The sequence below is a fragment of the Rhyacophila brunnea genome, unplaced genomic scaffold (genome assembly GCF_057557595.1).
Source record: "Rhyacophila brunnea isolate RB1 unplaced genomic scaffold, BYU_Rbru_1.0 scaffold_18, whole genome shotgun sequence".
NCBI classification, from domain to species: domain Eukaryota; kingdom Metazoa; phylum Arthropoda; class Insecta; order Trichoptera; family Rhyacophilidae; genus Rhyacophila; species Rhyacophila brunnea.
This window is the reverse complement of record NW_028232837.1, coordinates 29,720,349-29,732,881: the sequence shown is the minus strand read 5'-3', so window position 1 is coordinate 29,732,881 and position 12,533 is coordinate 29,720,349. Positions and strand designations below refer to the sequence as shown.

The 12,533-nt window shown below is 35.4% G+C and overlaps 1 protein-coding gene across 1 annotated transcript in view; it reads left to right on the top strand.

The window, feature by feature from the left end:
- The first annotated feature begins 10,829 nt into the window (after positions 1-10,829).
- LOC147073411 (cadherin-AgCad1-like) overlaps positions 10,830-12,533 on the top strand; it is a 70,436-nt gene continuing 68,732 nt past the window's right edge. The window contains exons 1-2 of the mRNA XM_085945646.1: positions 10,830-10,908; positions 12,124-12,264. Of these exons, the coding sequence (XP_085801772.1) occupies positions 10,830-10,908; positions 12,124-12,264 (220 nt within the window). The remainder of the gene's footprint in view (positions 10,909-12,123; positions 12,265-12,533) is intronic.

The following is a 12,533-nucleotide window of genomic DNA, read 5'->3' as shown; positions in this document are numbered from 1 at the left end:
ACATGGAAAGGTAAAACTGAACAAACGAAACTGCTTCAGTTTGGCCCGTGACGTATTGAACGTCAGTTCTGTTCTGGTTGATCTATTGCAAGGAGTGAACGCGCATGTGGATGAGACTGAACTAATGTGTTAGGTACACCGCCTTAGCACTGATACAAGGGGGGGAAAACAAAAAGAGAACAATATGGGAGAAAAATATCTATACACGAAGTTGAGTCCAGGGTCTCTTCTTGGTCTTTCAGAAATATGAGTTCATTATATTACCTACCATAGTTTAGGTTTATAAACTTGATCAGCAGACGCACCCGTTGCCATAGACGCTTGAATTTTTTTAAAAATTCTTTTCTGAATAAACTACCTACGTACTTAAATTGTTTATATTTTTTGTGATTGTATCACGATTAACTGTGAGTTCAATCGTCAAACCTTTATTCAAAAGCAAATTATAATAATCGTTACGCTTTCTTTTATTGTACTTAGTAGTATTTTAATTTTATGAACCACAATGGTTCTAGTGTAACTCAACGGATTCTAAAAAAAAGTTCTAGTGTTTTAGATAACTCAATGGATTCTAATAAAAAGTCTTTGGACCACGACCCCATTTTGTTAAACACACAACGTAATCAATAATATCGCGCACAAGTCCCACACGGCTGCTGCTCGAGCACCGACTGAAGGGATTTGCTACACCAGCGCCATCTTTAGATTACCTGAGTCTATTAATATTACAGTGGAATAGGTTGATGAAAACGTACGCGATTCATTCAGCCACCGCCATCTTTAGATTAATAAAGCCTGAGCATATCTTTTTGCACATGCAACGAGTGGCCTACTGTTCAGCTGTCAAAATCAGATCCCAGATTGCTTGATTGATTCGCAAAAATTATCAATATATTAACTATCAGTGTTATTTATAAATAATATATATTCCTGTTATTCATCAGCTGTCAAAGTCAGACTAGTCCTTCACACAAAAACCGGTGGTAATATCGATTTCCAAAATAGCATTGATCTATGCATTACATTTGTAGAAGGTGTGTTAATCTATCCAAATCAATCCATTCCCTGTGTGATCACGACAGACGCGTCAGTATGAGCACTCTATGGAACAATGACAGGCAATGGCGGGTCATCCATAGACAACAACGGGAGGGGCGGAAAAAGTAAGACCAGTCGTTGTGAATGTATCGTTTTTCTACTTGAGTCGGAAATGGCCACACACAATCCGGTCAGTCCATCCGGTCAGGCGGATCTAATTGAATCGCTTCAGTCGCTCCGGCCGCCGTATACGCATAGACCTCGAGGCCAAAATACCCACACATGCTACGGATTTCTGAAGGTAAAACTGATCATGTATGGGGCCCTTAAGAGTGAAGCCCGATCCGTCCGACTGATTATCAGCTTAACGCAAATTTTGTCATTAAAATTTATAAAATAAAACTGAAGATTATTTCACTTAATCGCAGTTACATCCAACTCCTGGTTATGAGACCGTCAGAAACTGCTTCGGAAGCTGTAAAACACTTTACAAGCTTACACCATGACAATTAATAATATTTTATACTCCTCGCCTCACCTGCAGTTGCGTTTTCAGCCCTATGGTAGATCCAGGACTGATTAGATATCGTATATTATTCATATCTATAAATAATAATTCTAATATCAGATAAAGTATACTGGTAGGTGTTTCGAAAAGGGCGTTGGTAAGTACTAATTTATTTATTATAAAAGTTGTTTTAATGTTTATGCTATGCTACAGCAAGTTGTTGGATTGTGTCCAGGTTCAGAAGTAGGTAAGTAGGGTGCAGTCCAAAATTTAAGAAAATGTAATAAAAAAACTGTAAATAAGTGGAAACCATCCATTATTTAAAATGTTTTCTACTCTAATTGTTTATATTTGTAAAATACCTACGCATGTACCTACCTACCTATATAATACCTTCCTTGGAATCTAGGACAAGCTGTGGTTGTTTTAAAATATTACCTGTCTTCTATAGTATATCTATAGATAGGTCCTCTATAATACCGCTATTCCTTTTTTAAAAATACAGTAATAGAAGGTTACGTTGATTGATTTTTTTAAATTTATGTGATTGCGAAAAATACGCATCTTTGGCACTTTTTGACGAACTGACCGCCTCATCTGTTTTTGTCTGCGCGATAAACCTCCATTAGGTACTCGTATTACAAAACAAAATTAGGATAGGTTGCCAGGATTTTTTATGCTTCTTAGAAACCCGTTAATGCTCTCAAGTGTTGTAATATTCGTATTCGTTCCTACATTTTTCGCCACCTCTAAGCATCGCATGTCCTGTGTACCCCCACGGCACGTCACTGGATAACCAGTCTGGGTTATCATGGGCATGGCTCCCACAAGGGGAGGCTGACAGGACTCTAGCCTGGGGCCCAAGCATAGCGGGGGGAGGGGCGGCATAGCAGGTTGACCAGTTAGGTGAGATAAACACACCACAAATTTGCTATAATACTATAAAAAGTCGCCTGCAGCGCTATTTGACGAGTAGAATTTTTATTAATAATTTATTTTTAGAGTTTCCTGACTAATAAAAATGACTATTTATCTAATATGGCAAAGGGTTGCATATTAATTGGTTTTATCACAAATAGTGGTCGTGATCAGTGCTTCATAATATGATGCCTATTAACATTGATGAAATACTATTAAGTACCCACAATTCAAGTGAATTTATTTAAAAATATCAAAAATTATTTAAAAATACACCGAATACTATTGTACATAGAACCCTGGAGTTCCACGGAATACCAATTGGGGAAAACTACTGCAGAATATTGCATTGCCCTTAACATTAGCGTTAGGTTAGGGGGCCGCCAAACATCGTGGCCTGGGAACCCGCTTCAGGATGTGGGGGCCATGCATGGGTGGTCAACAGCTAATATTCGGAAAATGAGAATTAATTACGAACATCATCATTAATATTATTGTAAACATACATATTACATTTATGTTTCATCAGTGTCCTTCCCCCTAATATTATATAGCCAGTTAGGCCGGTATACTATAAAAGATCTTTTATAAAATGTTGCAGGATAAAAAAAAATTACAAAGAATTTTAGTAAATCTCATATTTAATATTGGATTATTTATATTAAGTACGTCATATTTACGTGACTTTTAGGCGATTAATAAATTTGTTAATACTCGTAGCATGCTTTCAAGTCCATTAATCTCATTTTTACTTAAGTAAAATCGTAGTTTTTTATACGCGCGTAGCCAAAGTAAAAAGGCAATATAATCCATAATCAATTCAGAATAATAATTGTATCACTAATCGCTTCTTTTGCTTTGTTATACCCTGATTATTATGCTTTATGTGAATCAAAATTATTGTGTACCTATAACATAATAGGTATTGATAAGAACTGTTTGAATAAGTGCTGGAGTGTGTTCCTGCCTGGAAAAGTTCCAGGTCACTGACCAGTACACTCTGGTCCAGCTACAACAATGCTTCCAATTACTTTCTCCTTGTTTACCATTTTTTTCCCGTTGCAAAACGTGAAATTCTGAAACGGAATGCATATTTTATATATTTGACACCATTAAATAGTTTTCCGTATCTGCGCATCTATTTCTATACACATGACTGCTATCGGCTGCTATCGAGGGTAGGTAGGTTTTCATAGTTTTGTATTGAAGTATTATAATTTTTACAATAAGTTAGTTGTAATTGTTACAATAAGTGCTATGTTTTAACATCATCTCTCTTGGCTGTGTTTGACTGTTTAGAGTTTTAGACGGATAAACTACCCTCGATAACCGCCGGTAGCTGCCGATAGCAGTCTTTTGTATAGAATAGATTCCCTGGTAACATAATTGGCCGCAATATAGGTATAAACATGGCCCCCACAAAGAGGGGGCTGACAGGGCGCTAGCCTGGGGGCCCGGGCTGAAGAAGGACCGGGCGTGGCGAGTCAACCAGATAGGTGATATAAACATACATCACAAAATATCTCTAATAGTAAAAAAAGTCGCCTGCGGCGCTATTTTTCTTTAATAATATTATTATTTTAAATTATGTTGTTGTACGATACAATTTTTAATTATGTATCGATGAAGATGTTGAACACATCCTCTGGGATTGCCCGCTTATGGAACTCGAACGAGCGGAGCTGTTTGCCAGGGTCCGTCCTCACACGGGCCCAATTGGTCATGGAGATCTGATAGCAACCGAGGCCAACTTTGCAGCATTCGAGAAATTTGCAGCGTCGTATGGGGAGCGGGATAGTCCCGACTCTTCTGTAGACTCATCCATTTCAATTCGTGACACTCAGTATGCGGGTACACAAAGCGCTTAACGTCAGCGGATAGCAGAGCCAGTCAAAAAATTTTTTTTTTCTTTTACACGTTTAAAGCGTCATAGAAAGCGGCCGTGCATATTCACGGCTGTGAATATATGATGGGCGGTGGTGGGCACTTTAACGTAGTCTATTCGACAACTCCATAATTCAAATGGATGTACCTATTAAAATATACAAAAAAAAACATTAAATATACACATTAATTTTAGCGCATACACCATTTGGAAAACGCTACTGTAGAGTGTCACTCTGCCTTTATATTTAGCGATAGGTAGGGGGGGGGGCAAAAATCCTAGCCAGGGGGCTCGCTTCAGGATGTGGGGGCCATGGGTATAAATATAATATTTTCGTAAGTATATAATATCTATATCGTAACTTTAATTCACTACATACTAGCTTCTATTATAAATGATTCGAATGCTAACATAAGTTTGCTGCGTTAAGCCCTATCCACATTGCTGGCAATGTGGACACGGCATTAGGTTCACCATCGAAGTTTTTTTTTTTTTTTTTTGACCATGTCCGATCCTAATAGGATCATATGGGCCTCCACAGAGTGGAGGTTTGTATTGACAGATTTTGTTTTTTACGAGAAATGGATGTCAGCCACTTGCTCAACCTATTAGGTCCATACCCTGACACACAAATTGAAAAACAATATGTGTACTTGCCAGACCCAGGATTCGAACCTGGGACCCACGGCTTTATAGTCCAACGCTTATGCCGCGCGTACTAATTTATAAAGGTTTGTTCTCAGGTCTCGAATGATTTTGTTAATTATTTTTAATTACGTAATTAGATATTATTTTGTTTGTCTTTCAGAATGCCTTGCTTCAAAAGTCACCGCATGCCATTGGTATATTTTGACAAAAATAAAAATAATATGCCCTTTCCTTAATAAGATACTAGGTATTTATTATTCAATCACATTATCACCATAATATCTTATTAATTTGTGTTATCTTTGGTCGATTTTTTGCTATAACCTATCGAGCTGTCTATTGCCTACCAGTGAGCTTATCGCAGTGCTGTGAATGCAAAACCAGTGTGAATAATCAAAACGTACCTGTGTAAAAAAAAAATTTTGTGATTAGTGACATCGTTTTTTTTATTGTGTGTAGTTAAAATAATATTGTGCAATCATACAGGTATGCAATCCTATGTACCTACAATATGTACTGAATTCGATTTTCAAAAACTATTCGTATAACCGGTTTTACTCTAAACATTAAATACCTGCTCTTTTTCAATTCCACTTAGCAAATAGTTATGAAATTATTTTCTTTTTAATATTGATATTATAGTAAAGCACCCAACGTAAGTGATATCCCGTGTGGGTAAGCAGATCATTCACTGTTTAGGGGCGGCTCATTATAATGGTCAATAAATTATAAAATAAAATGAAAAATATGAGGAATGATAATAATATATATTTTTTATGGAAGGTGGTTTTATTAATAATGGTAATCTTTAAACTCTAAGTTCAAGAGGTTTTCAAAATGTATACATATAAACCTTGTGTATACGTATTCAATATTGAATATGTGTCAATAATGTCATCAATAAGTATGATTAATACCGGATGCTACCTATATGATAGTAATATCATTACCTTGATTACGTACAGAGTCCATTGGCGGAATATGAAAATCCATTCGCATAACGTACTTGTTAGAATTAATTTGCATACGTCATAGATTGGTAGTTTAAAGGTTAAGTGCATTCACCCGGATAATGAAAGATGTGACTTCGAATTCTTCTCGCGACTATTTTTTTTCGGATTTTTTCTAATGCGTATGTGTCTGAGGTTTTCAAAAATGATTATTTTTCATTATGACGATACATCAGTGAAATGGCAAATAATTTTCAACTATAGCCGCGACGAAATTTTGGACTCGCTGGCATTCGGAGAGCGAACGTCGAGCCGGGAACACGTCAATTTGTTTCGTGATGGCGACGGGGGTATTAATTCTTAAATCGTGTAAAGATGACTAAAAACGTTACCCATTTACTTGAAGAAAAAAACATTTCCATGAATATATTATTATCAATGATTATTATTGTTACTAATAGAACATACGTTAAAGTGCCCACCACCACCCGTCATATATGCACAACCGTGGATATGCACGGCCGCTTTCTATGACGCTTTAAACGTGTCTGAAAGAAGTGATTTTAAGTGCTCATTCCGTCCCGAGACGAAGCCGCACGGGAGTGATGCTGCAACCATGCACCGTAGTGCTTAAAGAAGAAAGTTAATGTTACTAATAGAACAATAAACAGAACATTAAATGGACGCATGTTGGATTTATATGAAAAATTATATTTGGTTCGGCATGCGTCATTTGCACCCGCAATCCGCGCTTCGCCTGGCCACGATCTTTTTAGACCATGCCTCAACCGAGGTATAGCCTTAATGAGAATTTAACTTTCATAAATATTTTGTATATATATTAATTACATGCATGCTAGGTATGTATATTTGTTAAGATGTAAAAATTTTAAAACTAGTTATAGTGTGTATTTTATACTTTTACCTGCATGTAGGTACGAGATGATTCATTTAGGAATTTTAAAATATGACACAATATTATTAGGTACAAGATAATTTATTTAAACAATACTAGTAATAAGAATAAATAATTGTTATTAATCTTATCTGTTGGTATTAAAAAAGAAAACGGACTCTACGGGTGACGATTATTGATACCATCAGTAATGTTAACATTATTAAGAGATAGCAAATAATGTTAATATGACATTTATTTAAATAAATGCGTCTTTTTTAATTCAAAAATAAAGACAAAAATTTTAGTGAGCCCTGGCACTGCATAATCGCATAATATGATTTTTATTTTGATACTATATTGTCTGTCGTTGACCCGTTGAAACTTCTTATGTGACAAATTTTCCAATCAAAAACGACGAGAGATAAAATCTGCATAATAAGCACAAATATTGCGTAAATAATTAAATAATGTTTGTGAATAATTTCCTAGATGAAATTTAGATTATATACTAGCATTCTAAACGTGTTATTGTATGTGACGTAAATGTAACCTTTATATGAGTATTTCAATAAACCTGGTAATACTGGGGAGGGGGTTCCTGTAAAAGCAACGAATATATGAAATAACGTATGCAACCAATAATTACATAAGTATTGAAAATGATTCATAATATTATGTTACGTGTTAGACTACACCTCAGATTTTGAAGTGGATATACCTAAATACAAATAAATTGTTTTTGTCTTGACAATGGTGTTAAAACCGAAATAACTATCGACTTAAAAAAAACTATAATATAGGTAATTTAAATTATCATTTGTAAAATGGAATTTTACCAAGTAAATGCTGATTCAATAATGGATATAAATAATTAAATTTGTCTAACAGAAAACATCACATTTCGCAGGTACCTATTTAGACGGTTATGCAAAAGCATTGTTTTCTTTTTAATACTTAGGTATATTATTTAATAAATAAATAATATAGTGTTATTTTCTTTCTTCCACTTGCACTGCATGGACACTAATTGCTACACTACACTTGAGACTACGCACATACTAACTAGTCTCGACTGTAACACGTCGAATTTATGCTGCTTTTTGCGGTCAGTCATTCGTTTCGGCTAGCCGCGTGACGACACTATCCCGGCATGGTCCCGCCTGTGTGCGCGGAAGAGGAATGCATCATTGCAGGCAGTCTTGACGTAATACCGTGTCACAGTCGAGGCGATTTTGTATGTGCGACCGGCAAGGCCCCCACATCTTGATGCGGGCCCCCAGGTTAGGATTTTTGGCGGGCCCTCCTACCTATCGCTAAAGATAAAGGAAGTGTGACCCTCTATAGTAGCGTTTTCCAAATGGCGTACGCGGTAAACGTCCATTCGAATAAAATTATGGGGTTGTCGAGTGATATTATTTATATTTATTATATATTATGGTGAATTGAAACACAATTAAAAATAGTATCGTACTACCACATAATTTGAAATAATAACATTATTGAAGAAAAATAGGGCTTTTTATTTTTAGCTAGATGTTTTTTTTATTATCAGAGAGAATTTGTGATGTATGTTTATATCACGTATCTGGTTATCACTTATCGCCACGCCGGGGCCGTTCCTGAGCCCTTGTCCCAGGCTATAGCCCTGTCAGCCCCCCCTTTGTGGGGGCCATGGCTACCAGACTAAAAGTTGATTGCGGTCCATAGGTCTGAAAATGTTGCCTATGTGAAAATGAAAAAAAATCCTAAATAAATTCTTTTTTTTTCAGAACCGGAAAATGGGGATGGAGACCCGAATTGGATTTACTTTAGCTATAATTTTTACCATTGCGGGCTTGAGTGTTGATAGTAAAGGTAATTATTTAATTTTTTATCATTAACCTTTCGCGTTCTCTGATTACGCATTTTTTTTTAATTTGTATATTAAAAATGACATACATAATATATTATAGCATTTCTTAGAATCATCGACAACATAGAAAAGAATGATGAAGAAATATTTATATAGCTATGTATCGTGTATGTTGTCAAAACGGGAATTTACCTTTTAAATCATTGTCTTTTCGTAAAATTATACTTAAACATACAACATTCGCTTGAGATTTTATTGTATTGACTAGGGAATCCAATCCTGAGCCAAAATTCTGATCCCGGGATTACAATTTGACAATCCCGGGACTGGTCCCGGGATTGCCATTTTTTTTCCATTGTTAATATAAAAATTTTATATTTACAAATAACATTGATAAAATCGGTCAAAAATAAATCTAGTATAATTTATACTATTTAAGACATTTATTGTTAATATTGTAAACGCTCAATCTTGGACATACATAAGTTTAATGGAGTAAATAATATTGTAATATAAATAATAATGTGAATTTAATATGAGATTGCTGTTTCTGATAGTAAAGACTTAATGAATGGGTTAGCGAGATTTAAAATAGTAAAGCAAATCATAGTATACTTATGGCCTTTCTTTCCACTTCATAAATCTAATTAGTCAGCCAAATATGAAACTGCCGTAAAACGTATGAGATCATGGTGGAATTACTTCGTTAATAGTGCGAAGCATTGTATTTTTCAATCTTTCTCATTTTTATTAATTTATGTGAAAAAATAAAATGAATCGGCAACTTACACATGGGTATAAATCAAACTTCATTCAAATTCAGTTTATTTCTAATGTAGTTATTTGTTATTAAAAGTATTTTTCTGTTATATTTTCGTCTTTATATTATTTTCCATAAAAATTGATAAAAAATCAATTCCGAAAGTTTCGGGATTATGTTTATCAATCCCGGGATTCATAGGTATCGAAAATAGCTCGGGATCCCGGGATTGGAATCCCTAGTATTGACCATAGAGGTATTATATTGACAGACAAGTAGGTAGTCATAGTCGGAGCGGCGCCGATCGAGAGAAAGCGATGCAATAAGCTTGATAGGTATATCAATATAATGTATATTGTATAGTGAAGTTGACAATAGGAACCAGTAGCGAAGGGTGGAGGTAGGCTGTTAAGATCCGCCATATATTTAGTGCACATTAAACTTTGTTAGTCATACGTATTTGTTTGTATTTAAGACTACAATTATTTACAGATGGTATTGGTTAGTTTTTTTTAAATCAATTTAACCCTGCCTAAACTAAAACCATAATAGTTTTGGTATATTTTGGGCGATACGACAAAAATGTGCACACTTTTTCATTCACACTTATTTGCTTTCGTTAGATTAAGACTACATATTACACATACTGTTAGATCATTTGTTATATTCCTTAAGTCCTGCCTAAACCAAACTATAATTATAATATATGGAAAATATTATTCTATAATAATATTCAAAGTTATGTATGATTTAATTGCATAATTTTAGATATTTTATAGATATACGAGTATTTCTTGACTATTATCTATTATCGCTTGGTTTTCGCAGGGTTAGTTGAATTTTAAAAACTAACCAACACCATCTGTAAATAAAATTGTAGTCTTACTTCAAAGAAAACAAATACGTATGACTGACAAAGTTTAGTGTACACTATTTATGGCGGATCTTAACAACCTACTTCCACCCTAAAGTAACAATAATAACATTCGCCATTTTTAATTATCACGCACTAGAATAAATAGACACCCATGGCGGCCGCGCGGCTTAAGCGTTGGGTTCCAGGTTCAAATCCTGGGGCTGGCAAGTACACATATTGTTTTTCAATTTGTGTGTGACAGGGTATGGACCTAATAGGTTGAGCAAGTGGCTGACATCCATTTCTCGTAAAAAACAAAATCTGTTAATACAAACCTCTACTCTGTGGAGGCCCATATGATCCTATTAGGATCGGACATGGTCGTAAAAAAAAATATATATTGAGTGCCTACCATACCAATACGTGTGCCGACCATTCATTGATGATTTGTATTATTATACATCTTGAATATTTATCAAAAAAAATCGCCACCCCTGCCATAAGTGAAAGTGCATAATGCCTGAAGATTCCAAAAGGCGGACCGGAATCAGTAAAAACGGTTCCAATGAAATAAGTAGCACAAAACTTAAACTAGGTAATTGTCAGTGGCGAAGAGTAAGGCATAAAGCCCATCAAGACAGACGAGCGGGCGCAGTCGGCGTAAGAAGCGTATATTCATTACCATAATCACACGCCTCTTGCCGCGCATTACCCTTCACCTATGTAATAAGGGGCCCAAGAAGCACAAAATAATTATTATTACAGCGTCTCTCATAACAAAGCAATAAAAATATTATATTATTTCTCGGGGCTTGTAATTAAATATCGGACACGCAATAACTAAACAAAGCGTACACTGTTCTTAATAATGGCTTTTCGCCCGTCTTATCGACGACACTTCGAGGAGCGTGATTTTGCTTGCTGTGTTCAATGAATGGACTCCGTTGTATTTTCGTTAAATCGTATCGCTGATAAGCGAAAAACGGTGACTCATGCGGCACGCGGGCACAAGGCGTCGTCAAATCCAGTGGGCGCTGGCGTATTTGATTACGTTGTATTTTTGACGATTTACGCGCCACTTGTAGAAATTTTGCGCGAGTGCCCCACTCGCTGCGTCAATGGGCTTTATGCCTAAGAGGTATGCTGTTAATATTCGACATACATAGTGGACACTAAACTCTGTCAGTCATACTTATTTCTTTTCATTTAACTAATAATACAATTTACGGATGGTGCTGGTTAGATTTTAAAATTCAATTTAACCTTGCCTAACCCAAACCATAATAAATAATTAAAGTATGCTAAGGGCGATCCGACAAAAATAGTGCACACTTTTCAGTAATATTTATTTGTTTTTGTTGAATTAAGAATACATTATTACAGCTGATGTTCGTTAGTTTTCTAAAATTCATTAGGATCTGCCACACCAAACCATTATCGATAAATTTATTTTTCTATCTATAAAATATCTAAAATTATGTATGATTTAGTAAATTTTAGGTATACAAACGAATATTTTTTGACAATTATCTATTGTGACTTGGATTAGGCAGGTGATAATTGAATTTAAAAAACTAACTAACTCTATCTACACATTGTAGGCTTAGTTCAATGAAAACATATACGTTTGACTGGCAAAGTGTAAGTGTGCACTATTTATGTCTGATATTAACAGCCTACTTCCACCCTTCACCACTGGTAATTATAATTAAAATTCATATTAAACATAAGCCTTAAAATTCACCTCAAAACTTGAGATTTTCAAATATAAATTCATACTTACATTGATACTAACACTTGTTTTGTACAGAATGGGAGCTTCCACCGTTTCTGCCGGGCCCCCCGAGACCTGACGTTAATTTCACTGAATATATACCGGACAGAGGCCAACTTATTGGCATGGAAGAAGAGATCATTGGAGACGTCATCATAGCCAAATTCAATTACAAAGGTTAGTAGGTATTTCAAAATATTCATTTGCACTACTTACCCACAATAATATTATGCTTATCTATCTTACGATGGCCGCGCGGCTTAAGCGTCGACCTATAGCGTTGTGCGTCCCAGGTTCGAATACTGGGTCTGACAAGTACACATATTGTTTTTCAATTAATTTCTGTGTGAGTTGGAGTATGGACCTAATAGGTTAAGCAAGTGGCTGACATCCATTTCTCGTAAAAACAAAATCTGTTAATATAAACCTCTACTATGTGGAGGCCC